The sequence below is a fragment of the Artemia franciscana genome, chromosome 10 (assembly GCF_032884065.1).
Source record: "Artemia franciscana chromosome 10, ASM3288406v1, whole genome shotgun sequence".
NCBI classification, from domain to species: domain Eukaryota; kingdom Metazoa; phylum Arthropoda; class Branchiopoda; order Anostraca; family Artemiidae; genus Artemia; species Artemia franciscana.
Genome location: NC_088872.1, coordinates 2,851,903 through 2,875,516, shown reverse-complemented (window position 1 = coordinate 2,875,516; position 23,614 = coordinate 2,851,903). Strand labels below are relative to the sequence as shown.

At 34.7% G+C, this 23,614-nt stretch overlaps 2 protein-coding genes across 2 annotated transcripts in view; one reads left to right on the top strand and one right to left on the bottom strand.

Annotated features, from left to right (window-relative positions):
* The window catches only part of LOC136031656 (ubiquitin-conjugating enzyme E2-17 kDa), a 46,697-nt gene extending 39,420 nt beyond the window's left edge, over positions 1–7,277 (bottom strand). The window contains exon 1 of the mRNA XM_065711326.1: positions 7,152–7,277. Within this exon, the coding sequence (XP_065567398.1) occupies positions 7,152–7,175 (24 nt within the window). The 5' untranslated portion in view covers positions 7,176–7,277. The remainder of the gene's footprint in view (positions 1–7,151) is intronic.
* A 6,855-nt stretch (positions 7,278–14,132) lies between these two features.
* The window catches only part of LOC136031654 (centrosomal protein of 290 kDa-like), a 182,882-nt gene continuing 173,400 nt past the window's right edge, over positions 14,133–23,614 (top strand). Inside the window, exon 1 of the mRNA XM_065711315.1 lies at positions 14,133–14,220. The gene's annotated coding sequence lies outside the window, so the exon portion shown is untranslated. The remainder of the gene's footprint in view (positions 14,221–23,614) is intronic.

The window sequence follows — 23,614 nt, the reverse complement described above, 5'->3', positions numbered from 1 at the left end:
TATCTCCACTAGCTACAGTTAAAAATTCCTTTACTATAACTGAAACCATCTTTAGACCTCTAATTGACTCAGGACTACAATTTTGGCTCTTGGATCACTAGTGAAAATTGGTCCCCTGTGTAACAAACAAATGGTGTCGACTTCAAGGCTTAGTCCCTCCAAAATTTATTTAGGAGTAATTATGAAGCCCATTTTCCGGTAAAAAAAAATTAAAATATGCTCTACCGATAAACCTTACACTACTGCGACTTTTAAAAAACTAATAAGGAAAAAAAATCAATTTGTTCAAGCAAGGACATATCACACAGGCTAATAATCTAAGAAAGTTCCTGAAGAGAAAATTGAGAAAGGCAGCTTCTGAGCATTACAATAGTAAAGTTAAGGATCTGTATTCTAACAAGCCCAAACAATGGTACAGGAAAATTAAAGAGATTTGCGGAAAAAACCTTGTTGAAGTTAATTTCATCTCCCTGAGCCCACTTATAAGACAGCCAACGATTTGAACTTGCATCTTGCATCCATAGTACAAAAGTCTCTCCCCTTTCACTGGCTCAGGTCAAACTATTCCTCCCTCCACCTCTTTCCCCCAAATTTCTCCCTCTGATGTTATAAATAAAATCCGAAAGCTCAAAAAATCAAGTACTTGCCCATTAGACATCCCAATTGACTTGATTATAGCCTTTTCAGACACAATTGCTGGACCTTTATCTGATATTGTTAACCAAATTAAGACATTTGGTAAATTCCCAAGTCGCTGGAAACTGGGTTTTATAACAACCATCTCAAAGAAATCTTCCTGTCTGACTATATCCAACATGCGTCCTATCACGCTCACTCCAGTTTTTTCTAAGCTTTACAAAGGGTTCCTTTCGTACTGGCTTAAAATTAAAATTATACCACGCATTGACATCTGACAGTTTGGTAATTTAAGAAAAGCATCCACCATCCATTACCTTGTACACTTGGTTCACACACTCCTAAGTGAACTAGAGAAACCAAATGTTTGGCTAAACCTGGTTTTAGTCGATTTCCAAAAAGCGTTTGACTTAGTTGACCCCCAATATCCTAATTCGTTTACAACAGGATAACTTTGAAATTGACCCACTATTAGTAAATATTGTTATATCATTCTTTTCAAACAGATCACAAGTTGTAAAATACAAAATACTTACTCTAACCCCCTCCCTAGGTACTGTGGCATACCTCAAGGAACCTTATTGGGACCACTTTTATTTCTTGTCATGATTAACGAAATTGGCAAGGAATTTCCCCAAAGATGGAAATATGTGGATTACTTGTCGATCCTTGAAGTATGTCATAGGAATATTAAAAGTGACCCCGTTGAAATCCTAACCCAATTTTTGGATGAATCTAAGAATCTAAATGACAGTAAATCTCACTAAATCACATATAATGACAATCAACTTCTTGAAATCTACTCCTTTTTTTGCACCCAATCCCACACAAAATGCAAGTGAAACATGTTAAGCTCCTTGGTGTCACAATTTCTAATGATCTTAAGTGGGACACACATGTTTCCAATATTTTAAACAATCAAATGTTTCACTATCCATGTTTAAGCTGCTAAACCAATTTAAAAGTCGTAAGATACACTCCCTCCATGTTTACTTATCCTTTATCAGGCCGTTATTAGAATATGCATGTCCAGTCTGGCCTTCACAACTTTCAAGTGAACTTAGTGACAAAATTGAGTTGGTCCAAAAGCGTATGGTCAGGATCATTTACAAAGAAGGCGAAATTCCATACTCCTTTCTCCTTAAAGCTGCATGCATTACCACCTTAAAAGAAAGGAGGAAAAGAATGTGCCTGCTTTTTGCTAAATCAGTCATTTCCAATCCCCATACTGAGGACTTACTCCCTGAATTTCACAATCCCATTAGATTCTGACTCCCCTGGTCAGCCTCCTTAGCAATACCAACTTACTCTCCAATCCATGCTGTTACAGAGAGGTTCTGTAAAAGTTTTATCCCCATTATTCTGAAACACCTTAATAATAATTTGTTATTATGCACTTGCCAAATCCCCCTTTTCCTCTATTGCTATATTCATTTTTGATTTATTGTAATGTTTCGGTAAATTAATTGTCAAGTTTACTGATTTGCCCTTTATATTTAATGATTTTGCGTTTTTAATTTCTTTTTAATTTTAAGTGTTTTACTTAATTTTTTTTTTTTTTAACTTTTACTGACACATAAAGCGAATTCGGCTCTATAGAGCTTGTGATAGTCTTTTTAAAATAAATATTATCTTATCTTACCTTGTTTACTCCAAGTAGTGCAAGGTATCTGTCCAATATGACACAGTTAAAGATTGTATGACACAGTCATATTGTGTATGACACAGTCATATCGCCAAATAACACCCTAATTATCCTTTCAAAATAAAAGAAGAACAATCAACTGCAAGTGCTTTTACCAAATTTCCAGTCACTTGTTCTTGTAGCATACCTAGTTCAACTCTACCACCCAGTTCAGACAGTGGGTCTCAGGTCTTGATGACCTTGCATTGACCAATAACAAAAAGATGTGTTATGGAAAAAGTCTTAAAGCAATGATAACCCTTGCTCAGACACAAGGTGTAAATTTCATGAAGCCATTGTTCTTTTCCTCCACTAGGTTTGTTCATACTCAGCACAAGTTTTCAACACTTTCAGGGATAACTACCCCCTGATATTTTCCTTACTCAGTCACAATCAAGATAGTTATTTGAATATAATCTCACATGTCAATTTTGTACTTAGTTTAGAAGGGATTATTGATATTTGTGAAACTATATTTATCTTTTCCCTTTTACTCCAAAGGTGGAACTCTTACCATTGAAAAATACAATTAAATTTAATAAATACATTGAGGACCTTGCCAAAATGAAGTTACAACTGGCAGCAGATGATCCAGTTGATTCTCAGCTACTTCCTTGCTTCTTGAAAGCAGTGTCTTCCTTATTGACAGATTTTTTATACCATAGAGTTCCCATAGTTTTCCAGAAACCCCTAATATTGCAAGGGATATGTTAGGTGATTGATAACAATGCGTTCTGAGTAGGGAGATTCTGCAGAAATGGCTAGAGAAGCAGCTGCTGCAACTTCCTGGAAATGTTGCAACTTCTTAGACAAACTACTGAATAATCTCAATTCATGCTTTTTCACTGCCACAAATTGGTACAGCCCAGTTGACAAATGGACCCCCATTATGGGATTTATATTTGACACCAGCTTAGTTGAATTGACTATTGGAAAATGTGATAAATTTGGACACTGCAAATTCAGAGGGTTCTCAAAATTTGCCACTAAGTGCAGTTCTCAACCAGTACATAACATGGCTAGATCATGTTTCTAGAGTAAATTCAGATCCTAAGCATTCCTCTATTTGTTGAGCAGCCAGCACTCTATGATGTCATTCCCAAATTCTCTACCTTCTATTGTGTTGCATGTGCAATATTTCATGTGAATCTGTTGTCAAGAATATGGACAGTATTGTGGACAGACCTACTTGTGGCTGTAGTGTTAGTTCTACCACTCTTTGCAGTGAGTTACTTATCCAGTAGCAGGTCCCCCTATTAATGAAACTTGTAAGCCATTCATTGAAATTGCCTTAGATGTTCACTTAAGTTCATGAAAGAAGTGGTATTTCTTTTGCACAACTGATCAATGCCATTATGTCTTATATTCACATTAAAACTATTATACAATTCTGATATTTAATGCTTCAAGACAAATATATTGATAATCCTAAAGATTGATATCACATTCAATTAGTACACAGCACACATTTAGAGAAGTAACATACTATCCTGCTTTGTAAGTGAGCTCTCAAACCACTGCTTTTTAAAACTCGTTCTAACTAAAAGCTCATTGAGTTTCAATGTTGCTATGTGAAAATTTGGTTTTAAGTTGTTGTAATCCTTTATCTTCTGTTATTCTGTTTATCTTATGTTATCCACTTCTCTTCAACTGAAAGTGAATGCTTGTCCAAATCTTGCACAAATAGCCAAATTCTCTCAAAACTGTTTATTTGTCAGTTGAAAGTATCTTAAAAGGGCTGGTAGCTATCAAGGTGTAAACAGAGATAAAGCTGCTAATGGGAGAGCTGGAACATCGATGTAGCCTTAGACAGCCAAACAACAATGTAGCAGCAATTCTGTTTATTTTGGGGATTAGATTAGGGCAAAACTAATATCACAGCTTCATAATGCATGTGACTGCCAGGCTGCCAATAAAAACTGTTCTCCCAATAAATCAAATGATGCTTTTTATACTTGTAGTATAGTATGATCAATGAATATCAAGCATGCAGTTGGTTATGAATTATTTTTATAGCACCAATAGCATTTGAGTAAACAACTCTATCCATAAAGTAACAGCAGTAAGCTATATACAGTATACTTCAGACTTTGAATACTATATTTTGCTAGCAGTATTAGAGTAAACATAATACAGTACTTTTTATAAAATGGTACATATAAAATTACAGAGTATGATGTTTATGGCTAGTATATGGCTTGCCACTGAATTAGACTACATTGTTAATCATTATTCTGCAACTTCTACTGAAACGTTTAAGTCTCAGCTTGATAAGGAATAGCTCTGTCAGGAGTTCCTTTACAATTGGGAAGCTGCAGAGTCCTCCATAAGAGTCTAAAACAACAACCAGAACCTACACCAAATTTTTTTTCCATCCTTGGAGCATCACAAGGATGGAAAATCCTTATATTGCTCCAAGCTGTGATTTAAGGTAATTTAAGGTATGATTCAGAAAACTATTGATATTTCCAATTGCAGGCTATACTAAGCTACATTTGTTACTTTTCATACAAATTTTATATGTAACAATACTTTTTACTCTAAGCAAAGCTATCAAAACACAAGTTGTTCTGCACAAGTGTTGGTAGCTTTTGGAATTCTGCTATTGGCAGCTTTCTAAAATTTGAGAAGCCTATATGCTTCTCAAATTTTAGAAGACTTATTGGTAAACTATCTTATTATCTCACTAATGAGATAGCAAAGAAATAGAAATACCTTTAGAATCAGAACATCATCTTGATTCTAAATATACAATCATTTCCATTGGAAACAAAATTCATTCCTGGTGGAAATGAATGTTATATTTAGATTCATGATGAAATTCTGTTTCTAAATATATGTCTATTTTTTTACTATCTCATTAGTGAGTTAACCAGATAATTTACTGACTTGTTTGCAGTCAAAGTCATAATTTCAGCTAGCCTACTGATAGGCGCACAAATGTAGAGGGGATTTTCTGCAGTCTCAGGGGGGAATTTTAAAAAAGAAAATACCAAAAGTAATTACAAATATAGATGGAGACAACTGACCCCATTCTCCAATTGCCACCTCTGGTGGTAAATGTAAAGAAGTGTAAATGGAAACCTATATAGGCTCTATTTGTAGACATTTTGATTAATTTTCTAATTAAAAGACAAATAAACCACTCAATACCTCAATTTTCTTACCTTTCAATGTTCTTTCCAAACATCCTAACTACTACCTTTACCAATTCCATCTCAAAACCTTAAAGACACCCTTAGCCTATTTTTCATTTGGTAAATATTGAGCAGTTCATACCATTGACCTCAAAATAAAGTGAAGATACTACTAGATGCTATTTTTTATACATTTTCTGAATATAATAATTGCTTTCTTTGCAAATTCAGTTTCAAACCTTTTCTAGACCCTTGAAAAAAAGGGTTAAAACATTGGTTTCAAACTTACTATTTCATTATAAAATTCATGTTGTTAAAATTATATAATCTGCAAGCATTGATTTGTCACAATTAAGTGGGATAAAAAATTCATGTACTTATGAGTTATATAATAAACACTCACAAAGTGAGTTTGGTTAATACTAATGAAATAAAACAAAATATGATGAAAATAGAATACTTTAATAACAAAATTATGAAACTTTACTTAACACTTACTTTAGTAACAAAATTATAAAATTACAAAACTACCACAAAGAATTATGGAAGGGGGGCTACCCAGAGTGCAGTATATTAAATACATAACCTAACCTACCCCACCTACCCTAGGTACCTTTTTTTCCCTATACCACAAAAAACCTATTCAGAAATATTGTTCATGGAGTGAGAAACCCTTGTTTCCTTAGCAAGCCAGAGGAATTGTCTTGTTAAAGATTTTGCTTGACTAGTTTTTATCTTATGAGTGCATCACAAAATCTCAAGTGTTTATTATAAAACTGATAAGTGCCAAAATTCAAAAAAATTCTCTGTTTTTTCAACTGCCATGTTTCTTCTGTCAGCTTTGATATTTTTTAGGCCTAATGGGTGAAGCAGCAATTTTTAGGTGACCTACCAGAATCCTACCAGAAAACATGGCAGATGTTTAAATTTTTTATCCAACTTAGTCTTGACAAATCAATCTTTGTGAATTATAAAACTTTTACAAAAAGAATTTATAATGAAACAGTAAGGGCAAAGATTTACTTTCATCACAAAGTTTTGAAAATGGATATTGCTGCATATAGCAAGATTCTCATGATTGCATATGCAATTCCATTTTTTAGCTTTTTAAATCTCTGTTCAATGAAATACATAGTGGGCAGGGTTTTGAAGCCAAGGGAAATGTTGGGGTTGGGCAATATGAATGAATAATGACATAAAAACAATATGCAATCATCAGAATCTTGTTATAGGCAGTAATTCAAAAAAAAATATATCACAAAAAAAAAAAAAAAATATATCCTCCCTTCAAACTTTTAACACCACAGAAGCTTACCTTTGACTAACTACAATTTCTGCAGAAAATAGGGTTGCAGTGATGAAAGATCATGACCATAAAAAACAAGGCTTAACCAATCAGACCTCACCACTGTATTGCAGCCCACATCCCCACTCCTTATTGAGGTCAAGTATAGCCCTAGGCTATAAATTTCCTGTTTATATAGTTTTTTCAATTTATTCTCTCTTTCCAACAAACTACAAGCAGGACCAATGTAAAGATTTACCTAGGGCCATGGTTAGACCTAGCATCAACTCACCAAGGCTGGTCCAACCAACTATAAGTCTAGGCCCCATGATTGAAAAAAAAAACATTAAGAATTCGGTTCTTAAGATATATCAAAAGAACAGAATGAAGTACAAAAAATAACAAAAACCTTATTTATCCTTTTCAGAGCCATTCCTGACAATTTATCTTTCTTTTTTCAAGGAGCGTTCCAGCTGCTGAGTGAATGGGAATGTATTCTACAACATCAGAGTCGAGATAAAAGCCCCGTTTTCTTATATCGCTCTATGGTTATTTCGTAAAATGTGTCAGCGGAAACATCAATTTTGCCCATAGCCCTATAACGTTTATCATTGGTCATCTAGTTTATTTGCCCTATATAATTGGTAGACTGAATTACTGTCTTGATTTTCAATGAATTACAAATTATATAATCCAAACTGATTGTTTCTTTGAAGCTAGTAATTTAAGAAAGGTGACAACGTTATGACACGTGGAATAGAATAATGTGAGTTACGACCGATATTAAATCCCAAGTTTATAATTTCATTATAACAGATAGACAAACTTAAATATTTTGCCATGTTATTTGACAGTACTTTTGTGTTGCTTATAAAACTAATCATTTTTACTGTAAAATGTCATTTCAATTTAACAACACGGCTCCAACCCGAGGATACACAGCAGCCTAGACACATTCTCTTTTGTGTCCTTTTTAGTTTAATGAGGAGAGGGCTGTAATTGTATTTCTTCAAGTTTTTTTATTAGCCTTTCAAGAAAGATCCAGCTTCACTTTGCACTATATTGCCCCAAAAAGGGATGCGGATATTTAAACCACCACGTAGGAATAAATCTACCTGCATATTAGAATTAGTAGGACAATTAAGCACATCAGAAGCATCAACTCAACCATTGCGGTTATACAGATTAATTATATACTTTTGCTTGCTATTTGTGCCAAATTTTTACTCAAGTAGGACCAACATAATTTCATAACTACAGAAAATGAATCCCACAGTGTTTAATAGAGTTTTTTTTTTATAAGGAACGCCACTCCACCACTTTTTGTCTCAGGTGACCTGTTCTTTATGAGAACAAAATACTCTGGGATCTTGATATTCATATTCTTAATAAGGCTTGCTTCCTGTACGCAAGCTATTTCAGCTTCATTTAACATTACAAGCTACATACCCAGCAACTTTTCATTGATGTCTACCTATCTTAAAAGTTAAAGCCCTATAAGAGAATAAGAATAATTTGGACCATTTTTGAGTACTGCAAACGGATACAGCTGAGATTAGTCACTAGCTTTTTTTCAAAAATATTCACCTAGGGAAAATACTTGCTTTCATTATTGCCCAAGAAAGCGGGATTGAACCTGTACATTTTTCGTACATCCTACTGTTTGAAATACGGTCAGTCAATCGGGTACCCAGAACAATCCGTAGGCAATTTCTCTGGAAAACATCTGGTAAATCTTCATCTGCTTTTCGGAAGGCCCATGCCTCAGAATCACATTAACCACTGTCATAACTGTACTTTCCAATATTCTAATCTTGGTTTAGAGACTTATTTTTCTAATCTTCCAAACTTTTATTTAACTGGGAAAAAAGCACTATGAGCCTTCGCTATTCTACTCTTAAATCTTTACTGCTCCCACCGTCTTTACTATTAATACTACCAAGATAAGTGAAGATACCCACCTGATCAATATTTTCACTACCCAGCATCACCTTTTCGCCTTCAATTATTCCTAGCCTTAGTGACTTAGTTTTCTTAACATTAATTTTCAAACCTATTATATCACCTTGAACTCACAAAACCTCTAAAAGTTTATTTCTTTTTGCTAACGCTTTCATCTAGGACGCCTAAATCATCAGCATAATCTAACTCCAGGAAAGTTTTTCCTCCCCATTTGATTCTTTGGTCTCCTATTGCCTTTCCTGTGCTCCTTAAGACAAAGTCTATCAAAGTGATCCATATTAAGGGGGATAGAACAAAACCCTGCTTAACTCCCGATTTAATATAAAAATAGCTGCTAACCTCATTTCCTACCTTAACTGCAGCAGTGGTATTCTCGTGCATAGCACTAACCACTTTAGTGTATTTGTCTGGTATACCATACAAGGATTTGACCTTTGCTAAAGCTCTTCTTTAAACAGAATCAAACACTTGCTCATAATCTATAAAATTGAAGACCAAAGGTGTTTGACAACTAAGGCACTTCTCAATTATTAATCTAAGAGTAAAAATTTGGTCGACACATCCTCTATCTTTTCTAAGACCGTACTGTTCTTCTCTTAATTCTTTGTATACAGGTTATCTCTGTCTAAAAAGTATCATATTACTAAGCAATTTACTACCTACAGAGACAAGACTAATGCCTCGGTAATAATGACACTCACTCTTATCATCTTTCTTATACAGTGGTTTACTTAAATTTTCCTAAAATCGTTTGGTACTTCCCCTGTTTAAAAAATCACATTCATAATATTAAGTAACTTATTTCGTATACGTTATTCACAAAACCTAGTACCAGATTTCGTTTTTTGACTTACCCGACACTAAGATGTGAACAAATTCCATTTCCCTTGAGGCTTGTACTGCAAAAACATTTAGATGGACCAGAGAAAGAATATTTTAGCCACCAACGCTCCCCTTCAACACACAATTTTTAATCTTGCCCTATACACTGCCTGAAAGTTTCAATTACATCCCTCCAAGACATTCTCAGGATAAAGACTTTATCCCCTCCCCCCTCATCACCTCCTGCAAGTTCCAACTCGATCTCCCATGCCGTTCTTGGTATAATTGTAGATATACTATTTTTTTAACCAGGGTAGTTTTAGTGTGTTTCCATTTATAGATTTTTAATCTATTAAAAAGTGCCGAAATTATAAAATGCCTATTATAAAGTGGGGCAAAAAGTGCCGAAAATCTTACGCAGAATTGAAAAAAAACATTTTCAGCTTCCACTTCCCTCCCTAAAGTCAAAATTTAAGGTTTGCATACCCCCCCCCCAAAAAAAAATAATAAAAAAAGTGAAGTTTGAATTTAATTTGTTAGGCCAGTCCCAAGATGCTGCAGATACGCTATTTTGATAATTTGGCAACAAATAGTATATTGTCATTTACCTTGGTACCTTGCCATGACTAGATTCTAAGTATCATTGCATCTTATCGAGTAAGAATATCTAGGGTGACCAGACATAAAACATATTTAGTTCCCCCCCCCCCTCCCTAAAACTCAAAATTTGAATTCCTTCTGTCCCTTCCGTCTCCCGTACTACCAAAAATTCCACTCCATCCCCAGTGCTATTCCCAAAATATTGCAGATATGGTATATTTATAACCTGATTTATCTTTGATATGGTATTTTAATAAACTTGAGACACATAGTGTCTTTTGATTTAGGTTTACCCTCTCTATCCCTGTCATGATTCAATAACACCTATCCCCTACCCATTCAGGACTGCCTGGAATTTTCAAGTAATGCTCCAAGCTGCTCGCAAGATATTATAGATATGCCATTCAAATAGCTTTGTCATCACACAGTCTCTTTGATCTACGTTATTCTCAACTGTTCATAGATTACATGTGTCATATGAGCTTATAGCACAAAAAAGTTCCACAGGATTAGAAACAAAATTGATTAGTCCCTCTACCTCCCCAATTGAAAGCTTTAAGGTTTCCTGCTCCATCCTCTGATTTCCGTTCACCAACAGTGCCTGAAATTTTCAACTTCATCCCCCAAGATGCTTCTAAGTTAATGCAGATATACTATTTTGAAAGCTAGGTTGCATATAGTGTCGATGATTTTTCTTTGCCCCCTGCCCAAATTCTAAATTCCACATCAGCTTGACCCCCCCCCAAATGCTTCCTGAAAGTTTCAAGTTGAGACCCCTAGTCATTCCAGAGAAATTTCAGGCAATTTGGAAACTCGGGTGCATGTGTTGTCTGTTGATTTACTCAGGTATCCGCGTCGTTCCCAGTGCATATCTTGGGGAAACTCTTAGAATCTTACTAAGCAAAATTATACCTTAAGGTTGATCAAGGCTTGTAAGAACCAACCTCTTAAAAACCTCTAAACGCTTTGAATGTTATTTGTATTTAATTGAAAACAGTGTGTATTTTTAACAGTGTGAACTTTATTTATCAGAACACTAATAACAAAACAATAAGTGAGACAATCGCCGTAATAACCCCGATGACTGAAACGGACTAATGTCAGTAGACTGCTCATTTGATATACAATGAATATTTATTATTGGAAGTTTCAACAATTTTAGATTTATTAATGTACTAAAAAGGAGATTATTTGAAATTTATTTTGTTTTCATTAAACCACAAATGATAGTATGTTCTTTTAAAAGGCTTAGAAGGCAGTAGAAGCCCTACTCTCTTTTCTTTTGGTTATTTCTGTTCGTTTTAATCTTGAATTATTAATGACTTTATTTCTGCTCATTTTTGGACAATTTAGCTCTTTACTTTCCTTCGATAATCGACTTTTTAGAAAAAGTTTTGTTTCAGTAAATTATTTCCATCTTTATTTGGTATTGTTTTTTAATGGTTAGTAAAAGGAACATTCTAAGTTATTCTTAGTTTTTCCGCTAAAGAATTAAGATATTGGCTTACTATTTACATCTTAGATAAATTTGCAAATAACCTTAATAATAGCTTTACAATGCCCTTTTATTGATAGGGAGGGGCACATTATTCAGGTAGATCTAAAATATGCATGAGTTTTGGCTTTCTATAGGGCTGAAGTTATCTAGAACCCCATCATGTAAAATCTTTACAAAAACGACGTTTAGTGATTTGAAATTTTTCTTATAAGAATCCCATTCTATTATGTTTTGTTATAAGAGCTTTTGATAAATGCGTTTTCAGCTTATTTATTAAAAAGAGTTTCAATATAAATAAAACATGAAGCCAAGAATCAATTCAATTAGATTTGTTTCCTGACTGAGTTTTCCTTGGCTATAAAAATTTTATTGAGGTATCTTAACTGCCTGAAATTAAAAAGGTGATAAGTTTCAATTTAATACCCTAAGCCATTTTTGAGATATTGTACATAATTTATATTGCCAGCGTGGCAGGACATAGCACTTTTTCACCATCTACGGCTACTTAACCGTGAATAAGTTTTAAGTCTGATAGGAGCTTATTGTGCAAACATGTCGTTTATAAAAAGATTTCAGACAAAGATTGGTTATACGGACAAAAAATTCATATACGGAACAATTTCTTTTCGTTCTAAGTTTTATTGTTGCTCCTTACTTTCCGTCGAAAAGACTGTTTTTTTAATTTAATTTCTTGACATTTTCAAATCATGCCTGCAAACCCCCTTCCCACACCCTCTCATGTAAAATTACCCTTGTTATTTTTCTTTCCTATATCAGATTTACTTAAGCCAGAGCATCAAATATAACTTTTTCTATCAACCCATGCTTGAAAATCCACTGATGAAAAATGCATATTTATACCTGGGATTCCGCCAATTTTTCCCTGTTAGCTATAAGTAAAAATTCAACTGAATCACTACTAACTCCATCAGTCACTTCTATAGAAGTATATACTGCTAAGATCGATACCTTGCACTTCTTAGTCGTAAAATAAACAACTAGCATTGTATTACTAATGCATTGCCAACTAAAACAAGTCTTAGAAGCTTTTTATTTATCTTGAGTCTTACTGCCAACCTTTGCACTCCATCCTTCCTGTCTGAGTAAATAAACCTAATTTCATGTTTCCTACCCTTGGGACATGGGTTTCTGAAACTTTTAAAAAGTACAGCTCAAGATATCTGATTTTTTTAGTCAAAATATCAATACAACAGTTAATTTTTAACGCTGTGACGTTTGGAGTTCCAATTTACATATTATCTAAATCATTGAAATGGTTATGGCCTCAAACACGCCAATGGGTCCTACCAGTGCAGGCCAGAGACTAATATATCTTCTTGACTCTACACGAGGTGCATAATACAGCTGAGAATCAAATAGCAAGAAGTCCTTCGGACATCCAGTATGAATAAGGGCTTTGTGAAATCCAGGGTCCATCTTGGTCCCAACATAGTTTTCCACATTTGGAAAAGTTTTTCTATCAATTGAATTCGACATCATGCGCAAACACTCTCAATCTTATAATCTTCTACTATTTATCTATTCATGCCTATAAATATTATACTACGATAGAGAGGGAGCCCATAACAGAAAATTTCGTTAGGAAGAGGTTTCTCAGCCCAAAAAAGTCCACCAAAACAAATACAAACCAGACGGATCATCCATCAGTAATAATCCTGTGCAATGCTGTATCGTGGACTCGGTTATAATTTTTTCGAAGAGTGCCACTGCTCAAGGTCAACCTGCAGCGCTGTTATTAGTAACTGTATCTGATTAAGTCAACTTGTGAAAGGTCCACTCTGAAACTACAATGAGACTCGCAAGCCGAACTTGTCTTTTGAGGATTGGGACCGAGGAAGGAGTTTATGACAAAGCACAAACTTCAACACTGTTATTAGTCACCTTTCTTATAAAGTCAACTTGTGAAAGGTCCATTCTGAAACCACAACGAGGCTCACAAGCCAGATTTCTCTTTCGAAGGTTGGGATGAAGGACAGAGCTTATGACAGAACAGAGACTCTAAACTATGTCATAACACCGTAACAGCTGTAACCCTTAATGTCCAGTTTATCCGTGTTAGGGCATCTTCTTGCAGCAAAAACACAATTAAAATCCAGAATGCATGGAAAATTTTGTCAGATGGATAGATAGAGAAAAAAAGTGAGTTTGTTAGAAATATTTCAATAGTATTTGTTTCTATTTGCTTTATTCCGATGGCAGAATTTCGGTTCTATTTTTTTTCTTCCAATGACATTGTCTTTCTTACGGAGTGTTACCTATTTTGTTCTGAAGCTTAGCCGCTTAAAACTTTAAATATAAGAAATCTTATGGCTTTGCCTAAAAGCTGTATTAGGGACAAGGGGGATAGACAATTCAACAAGACAACTAATTTGAAAATCTTTTTTTAGTCTATTTTGTCCGTGAATTGGTATATGGAAACAGTTCATAACAACCAAAAGAAGCAGATTCTAACAAAATGAGACTATTTCACGCTATTGGTCTTTTACTGAAGAAATAGAATACACTTCGTAATTACTGAAGTTAGCTGGTTAATATTTCTGCAAGATTCAAACAAGGACCCAACATACTAGATAAGGTATTGTTTTACACATTAGATTTACTGCCATCACTGGTACACAGATTTAACTGATTTGCCGAAGGACTATGGATTTATTTGAAGGAAGGGGAGTGTACTGTTCTGAAATCCCTCTCCTGTAACTGTATTCACTTTGCAATTTAATATCTCTTCAATGGGTGGTTATGTAGGTGCATTTGATATAATTTACTACATTAGAAGGAAATGTGTAATAAATGAAGATGCTGTGGGCTACCGCCTCTTCAGAAAGAGACATGCTGGGATAAAAAGACATTTTATATTGCTTTATTTTAGGCTTTTTCTTATGATTAAAGTTGCATTTTTGATAGTCCATATCCAGTCTGGACATCTGACATGCAGCTAATATAAATTGTTGTAGACTAGTTTAGGCTAAGCCTATATAGGATATCCACTCTTTTACTGTTGGAAAACATTAGTTCATAAGTTTACATAAAATAGTACTATCCAATGTCTTTATAATTAAAAACATTGGTAAAATTCTAGTTAATTGACTTCTTGCTATCTCAGAAAGGGTTTAAGTTAGGAAAATGAAACTTTCAGGAGGGATGAATCTACAGACTAAAGTATGTTCCAGGAAGGCATTTTGAAGCAACTACCTCCACTCTTTCTCTCTCTAGAGGGTCCTGGCCTTTGATGACCTTTAAAAATGTTTGTGTTATAAAAGTGAAACCTTGCAAAATAGATCTACTGCTTAATTGAAGTACAACAAAATTGTTTTGAGCTTCATAACTTTGCTCAGTTCCATTTTATAAGGTTTTAAAGATATGCAAATACATTTCCTAAATTTTGAAAAAAAAATATTGATACAGCTTAAAATTTTACTCAAATAATAGGAATTGCATTTTCAGAACAAAAGGCAGAGCAAAAGCAACTAGTAACTGAAAATTAAAGTAAAATGTTGTTTTGTCAAAATTTCAATTGGTATAGACCTGCCATATAGGCAAATTTCAGGACCCTCTATAGGGAAAAGGAGTGAAGGTGGTTACTTTAAAATACCTTCCCAGGACATACTTTAGCTTGTAGACCCATCCCTGAAAGTTTCATTTTTCTAACCTTACCCCTTTCTGAGATAACAAGATGTCAATTAACTAGAATTTTACCAAAACATTTTTGTCATATGGCTAGAAAATTTGTCCCATCCCCATAGGAGAAATCTATATTTGTCAATTAGTTGACAAGAAATGTTACCCTAGCAAAACTTTCAATTTTCCAATAATTTCTGCCCAATAATAATTGCTCCCCAGCAACACTTAATGATAAATTTTTTGCTGTTCATATTATTGACTTACACATAAAATGGACATACCACTTGATTTCTTTTTTTATGTTCTTTACAAATATAATAATTGCTTCTGTTGTAAATTCAAATTTAAGCACTTTTTGACCTACCTAACCTTACTATAAATAATTTTGGTGCTGAGAAAGCATAGGATTATTTTGTTGAAAATGACCAAAAATGCATACTTTAATTGAAACTTTGACATCAAGGAAGAAGAAAACAGCATAAACTGTAAAATAAAATTTATTTATCCAACTGAATTATAGAAAATCTGTGCTTATGGATTATATAACATTACAAAAAATGAATTTATAATGAAACAGTAAGTTTGAGACCAATGTTTTAAGCTTTTTTGTACCCCATATTTTGGTCATTTCCAAGAGCTCAAAAAGTAATTAAATTTTCATTTGTAATAGAAGCAATTATTATATTTGTAAAGAACATAAAAAAAGGCATCAAGTGGTAGGTTCACTTAATTGGTAAGTCAGTAATATGAACTGCTAAAAATTTAGCCACTTAATTTGACCAATAAGCTAGAAACAAGCATTTTATAATAAAATTTCTTGTGAATAGTTATCTTGATTTATCAGCAGCCAATCCAGCCAATTGCACACTAAAGCATCTTATGGACCACACTTTTTTTTTTTGTGGATGTTGAGGTCCTCCATCCACTCGAGTACAGAGATTCTGGTATTATAATCTCCTTTTTTTAGTATTAAAGCTTATTCCAATAGCCAATGCATAGGACTCTCCCCCCCCCCCAAAAAAAAGAAAGCTTCCCTGGACCCTACCCCAAATACTACCAAAAATGTTGCACATCTTGGCTGGTCAAACTCACTATCTTAAATCTCACATGATTACCTTAATTACCTTAAAATTGCAGCTTGGAGCAATATAAGGATTTTTCCTTGTAGAAACTCCAGAGTTGATAACATATGACACATAGTTGAATAATACACATTGACGAGTGGTTTGATGTTGCTGATTCCGAATTGAGTGCTTCCCAGTTATACTTCCATTCTTGTTTTGACCATTTGTTGTCAAGATGGTTCTTAAAGCTGTCTGTAGTTTGGGCAGCAATGGTATCTGGCAGTAATTTGTTCTAGAGGTTGGCAACACGGTTGGTAAGAAAATGGGCACATTGCCGCTTTGAGGAGAAATGCCTGGATAACTTGAAGTTATGTCCCCTCGTACAAGAATCCTGAGACGCCAGAGGAAGAAGACCAGGGACTGCCTTTGTATTAATAAGTTTATGAACCAGAATGGCATCACCCCATCTTCTTCTATAAACAAGAGTTGGGAGTTTCAGCTTGCAGAGCCTTGTAGGGTAAGGGAGCTCATGCAGTCCACTCACCATCTTAGTAGCTCTTCTGTGGACATCTTCAAGAATTTTAGCATCTTTCTTGAAAAAAGGGGGATGCAAGGACCATGCCTGTCTCAAGATGGGTCAAATTCAATGGATAATACAATGGTGGAGGTGGGAGGGTTTGTTACTATCCATGATGAAAATGACTTTCAAGAGGTCCTTTCTAGGAGCTCCAAAAAAAAGGATAAAAATCTTCCCAATCAAAAATAATTACCTTCTCCTTGTTCTAACTCCTCCTTTAGAAAACCTTGGAATATAGGCTACTTAAAAATTTCTCCTGGTGACCCCTTTGAGATAGACTAAATAAGATAACTCTAATAAGGGTTGTAATCTTCAAATTGTTAAAATCCATGTTTTCTTTAAACATTAACCATGATGGATCTTTGCTAATAGCTCTCCAAGATTCTAAATCAGCAGACATACTACTTAATTTAAAAATCTATCTGAACATCCCAATTCAGTCTGCTCTATTGACCCCAAACCACTAGGCAACTAAAATAGTTGTATATAACATACCTCCAGAAATACCTACTCAAGAGCTAAAGGAAGGGCTCTGACAGAACTGGTAACCCAATCCCAGTTGCAGGTTTCACCCAACTGGGCAAACCAGATGCTAATGGCCGAAAGTCAAGCAAGTCTTTCTTATTCATACTCAGAGAAAAAAAAAAACAATATCCTAGGCCAGATATTCCTCTTTTGACAAATGAAGCCTCACAAGCCCTACAAACAAAAACTAATTTAGTGCCAAAAATGTCTAAAATCGTGACACAAAACAAACAAATGCAGTGAAATCTTACAAACCTGCTGTAAATGTATAAGTTCCAATCACAAAGGAATCACAAATAGTAAAAATGATTAGCTTAGACATGTAAACTGCAAAGGCCCCCATGATTCTTCCAAAAAAATACTATGCCCTGCATATAAAAAATAAGCACTAACACTCCAAATAGCAATAGAGAAAGCTATACCTTACCCATTTGTAGCTCTGGAAGCAAATGCAGCCCAATTGCACCAAATCAAACTCTTTATGAAACCACTCACAGAACTTTATTTTAACTCACAGAACACTCAGCCTACCAACAGCAACAAGCACCCCCTACAAGACTCCTTCCTCAAAACACCCCTACTCACATTCCTATTGGAGAGAATTGCCAAGGCTGAGCCAACTAGCCTCCATATCCAATGATGAGAGGTAAATTTGGCCACCCCTCCCAAGCAGAAATGAATCAGAAGCATTACCAGGAATTAATCCCCTAATTAATAAAATGCTGGATGAAAAACAAAGCAAGCTAACACCCAATATATACCTCTTATATAAATGTATTATTATTGAATGTATTATAAATATATCTATTGCCTCTTATATATATTATCTTATCATAAATGAATTGGCAAACATCTACCTACCCAATCCATGCTTACTCAAGCAAAAAAGGATCTTGCTTTGCTCCTAGTAAAGCTAAACATTGACACATAGTCATATGAAAACTAAAGTAACAAAGCAGCAAACCTCAATAGTTTAGTGGAATGTAAGATCACTTTAAGAAAATAAGTTAAATGAACCAATATCTTCTATGAATAATAATTACCTTGATATTGCTTGCCTTCAGGAAGCCCATTTGACCAAAAACCAACAAATAAAGTCTCTAGGATAACCCCAAGGGCCAAACTACAGATGCCTTGGATTTTTTTAGTTAATCTGTACAAGTTATTCTAATATGCTACAAAATATAAATATTTGTGGAGATTATAATACCCACAGCCTTTTGTGGGGGAATAAGCCAGCAAATAAAGCTGGTAAGTTTATTGAAAGTTGGATATCAAATAATGCTAAATTAGCAGTTGCTACCCTTCCAAATCTAAATGCATATTTTAACCCCAAAAGTGACAAATTTTCCACAATTGTCCTACAAATTGAGTCAATAGATATTTTGAATAGAATTTATATAAAGATAATTGATAACCTTTGCATGAACCACTTTGCCATAGTTTCTTCATTAAATGAACCAGCTAAAATTCTGCTACATACCCCCAAATATATTAACACTAAAGTAAATTGGACTATGTTCAAAAATAAGCTTAATGATAAAACTATAAGTCTTGCCAAGGAATCATATATTTCACTTGCTGACACACATGCTGAAGTTTTGGCATCCATACTAACAAATACAGCTAATCATGCTATCCCCAAGACAACACCTAGGAAAACAATCCCCAACATACTCCTAAAGCAAGGTGGACAAATGAGTGCCAATGTAACTGGAGAACAAAAAAAGCAGCTGGGGGACATACCTAAAACCATCTCCTGCTACATATTTAAGTAAATTATAAACACACTCCTAAAGCATGGTGGACAAATGAGTGCAAAGATAACTGGAGAACAAAAAAGCAGCTGGGAAAACATACCTAAAACCATCTCCTGCTATATATTTAAGTAAATTACAAACGCACTCCTAAAGCATGGTGGACAAAGGAGTGCCAAAATAACTGGAGAACAAAAAAGGCAGCTAGGAGAACATACCTAAAAAAGCTATCTCCTGTTGCATTGCAAGCAAAGGCTATTCTCAAGAGGACTATAATAAATGTGGAATGTAATTACTGAAAAATGTTTGCAAATAGTCTTTCCAGAGAAACACTTGAGCTAATTATTCATAAATTCACAAGCCACATCTTTGGAGAAAAAACATCCCCCAATCCACCCCAGTATCAGCTACTATATAATAATACCCATTATGATAATGATAATGAAAAGGCAAAGGTATTTGCAACTCTTTTCTCAAACAAGCTAACATCAAACACTGCAAAATTTAACTATCTGCCAAGAGTCTAACTGATTATACCTGTACACAGAGCTCAGAAATCACTATCTATCCTCTTATATTACAACTCCTAGAATCAAAAGATTTGCTGCAAAATATCTGAGCAGATTAAAGATAAATAAGAAATAACCTATTAAGCACCTCTGTCCATCTCATAGAGTGAGTCAAAAGGAAAAGGGCTGAATAGTCTCGACTGAAAAGCCTGTGTCTGCTGAAAAAGAAGAAGAAGATCAAATAATAACGCCATCACCACCCGAATCTCAATGAATCCAATATTCCATCCTTGCCCAGGATCAGAGTATATAACCTGTCCATTCTCAATCCATAAACTGAATAATGCAATCCAAAATATTAGGGCTAAGGCTACTAGTAGCTGCAATAACATACACCCTACATGGATTAAGAATCCCACACGTTCTTATAAACAGGAACTCCTAAATTGCTATAATCATGCATGGGCTACATCCACATCGTCATCCCTCAATATTTGGAAATATTTATCTCTCCTACCAGTATTAAAGAAAAATAAACCCAAATACGACCCTGAATCTTAAAGACCTATAATGATTTATCCTGTGCTGGGAAAAATGATTTATTATTGACTCCTTTGGTTTGTTGGAAGAATAATATGCTTAAAAAAAACCTACATGATGTGGGGCTACCTTCTTGTTTCATTTGTTTGGTTGCAATTATGTATTCTGAAACTAGTGCAATAGTAAGAGTATGTGGGCTGGGTATTTCGAGGCATTGAAAGTTAAGAAAGGAGTAAAGCAGGGAAGCGCCGTGTCACCTCGACTTATTGGTCTTTTTATTAATGATATTGCTGAATTTTTAGTGAAAAAATGGTCTCCAACAGTGAGATTAGGTAATAAAAACTTTTCAGTGTTGTTGTTTGCGGATGACATTGCTCTAGTGGCGAATTCGGCAAATAATTTACAGAAGCTCCTGGATTTAACAGATGATTATCTAAAGATGAAGTGTCTGCATGTGAATGTTCAGAAGTCAAAAGCAATTATATTTAACAAGAGGAACAATAGTGGTTTAAGGGGGAGGAGATACAAGTTGTGGATAAAATTAAGTATTTTGGATATATTTTTCAAAGTAATGGAAGATGGGGTTCTCATATAAAGGAAACGTTAAACCAGGGAAGAGCAGCAATGTTTACAATTTTCTGGAATAATGTAATGGGAATAACAAATTTGTTGTTACATAAAAGGGTCTTTTTATCAAGAATAATGCCCATTCTACATTCCAGAGCAGAGATTTGGGGGCTTGACAGAGTGGCTCAGTTAGAGAGTATTTAATTAGGGTACTTTAAGAGATTGTTTGGGCCGCATAGAACAACTCATTCCCAGTTTTTAAATGGTAATTTAGGTATATGGCCACTAATAAATTACAGACTAGTCTCAACGATTAAATTTTGGTTGAAAGTCGTTCAGTTACTAAGTGACAGGCTGCTTAAGGCAGCTTATGAAGATTTACTCTCGCAGGGGAAATAAAGATCATGGCCACTAAAAATAAAAAACATTTTAGACAAAACAGAGTTTTCCTTTTTTTGGAATGAAGGTAGAGGGCCAACAGATATAAATGCAAATTGGGAGAATGAGATTAAGACAGTGCAAGAGAATCAAATGATTCAAAACTGGATTGAGCAGATTAAAAGTCAGAAACATTAAAGTTTTATAAGGATGTTAAGGTGGTTTGTGGGCAGGAGTTCTACTTTAAGCTGAATTTACCAGCTAGATATTTGACATTGTGGATGCAGCTCAGGGCTAACTGCCTCCCAGTTAACGCAAAATTTATAAAATATTCTAAAGGAAAATGTTTCAATGAAGACAGATATACTTGCCCGCTTTGCAGAGTTACAGAGGATTATTTAGTGCATTGCTTAAGCTGGTGCCAGGGGCTCTCTACGATGAGGGAAAGGATATTTGGAAATAGTAAGTTGATACTTCCAGGTGTCTTAAATAGTACGTCGCCTCAGTTTATTTGTAGAGTAGCAAGGTATCTGGAAATTTTGTTAGATAAAAAAATAATAATAAATAAATAATTTAAAAAAATCTCAGTATAAAGTAAATGTAATGTTTTATTTATGTCCTTCTCCGAGTGTTAAGTGTTCTTTTCAATAACCTTTTTTTCAAGTATTAAGTACTAGCATTATGTTAATGCAGTGTTTCATGTAAGTGTTTTATGATGATTTCTGATGAAAGTTCATTTTATTCGTGTCTTTCGTTTATGTTGTTTGTACTGTTTTCATAGCTGTATATTTGGCTTTAAAATATACTTATCTATTTAATTATCTATCTATGATACCTCATGCTGAAACTGGTTTCAGGAAACCACTCCTAAGCAGATGCTTTTATATTGTTAACAAATGCAATAAATGAATCCCTATCTAAAAATAATGTCCTAGTTGCTGCATTCCTAGCATCTTTTACAGAAAATCAAAGTTTCATTGTTTGTGTAGGTTTGGCCTCCTCACCCAGAACTACAATAGCCAAAGGTCTTCCACAGGTGCAGTACTGAGCTGCCTCCTCTTCTCCCTATTTCTCTGGGATGTAAATCTCCCAGACACCAATTTACAATATGCCAATGATCTGGTATTATGGGCAACACCTTTGAGATTGCACATTCAAAGTTGTAAAATTCACTTTTCCTATTAGAAAAATTTTAGCGAAAATTTTCCTCCTCAGGGCATATGCCCTCTCTTTCTAAAAGTCAGGGGGTTACTCTTCTACCTGGTGTTCTGCACTACAGTACTTTCTCCTGAGCTTGACGGCATTGCACTCAAGGTTTGTTCTTGTTGGGCTGAAGGAGACCACCCTGAGAATGTTCAAGTTTGAAGTGTGACCCACTAAAAATGGCAGGAATTTGTCAAGTATTCAGTGATCTTTGAGGTTTGATGGACCTGAAATGAAAAGTTTAATATCGCGAATGATACCTTAGAAAGTAAGAGTAAGGAAAAACCGCATTAATATAGTGAGAGAGAGGGAGGCCGAGAACAAGAAAAAAAGACATTGAATGGAAGAAAAATTTTAGGATCAGAAATGATACTTTGGAAAATTAAAGTTAGGAAAAATCAAGTAAGAAAAAATGAACAAGACCCATTACTTGAGAGCTTGAAAGCAACCATTGGAAAATTTTCTACCATTGATCATCTTTTGTGGAGCTGCCAGTTATGCTGTCCTCAAACAAAGACAAGCCACATTGTCAAAATCTAAAGCTTTTACTCTTCATTTTTCTAATGAACAAATGCTACTGCTAGATGCCTCTCAGTCGGATAAAAAAATGAAGAGGTTTTGTGCTTCAATTGCTGTGCACAGTGGTGTAGCTAGTGGGTAGCAAGAGGGACTGTCCCAGGTGCAGCCTCTAAGGGGGTGCCAAATTGAGTTTTTTTTTTTTTTTTTTACTAATTTTCAGGTAGTGAGGGTGTTGAGGGCTGGTACACAAAAACTGACATTGTCCCTAGGTGCTTGAAATTCTAGCTACGCCTGTGGTTGCACAGATATACAAAAATGCAATTTACTGATCTGGTTGATTGCAGCTTGCTCCCTTCAACATTACATTCAAAAATTTGCATATAGGGGAGACCAGCCCACATTCGCCACAATCTTAACTAAAGTCAAGAAAAGCTCTTACTTTTCCAGAATTAGTCTTAGATTTTGTTTGTTTATCAGATTTTTAATTGTCTTTCAGAATTTGGATACAAATATAAACAGGCTTAGGACAGAAGCCTACTCAAAGACCCACCCTCTATAAATCAAATTGTGGCCAAGTTTACTGTTGAAAGCCATCTCATTAGATGGAGTACTACTACCAATTACTGCATCTTGTATCCTGAAAAGTAAAAAACTCTAAATTTCAACCTTTTGTCAAGTCTTGGAAGTCCCACCTGAGACTGAGGGCTTA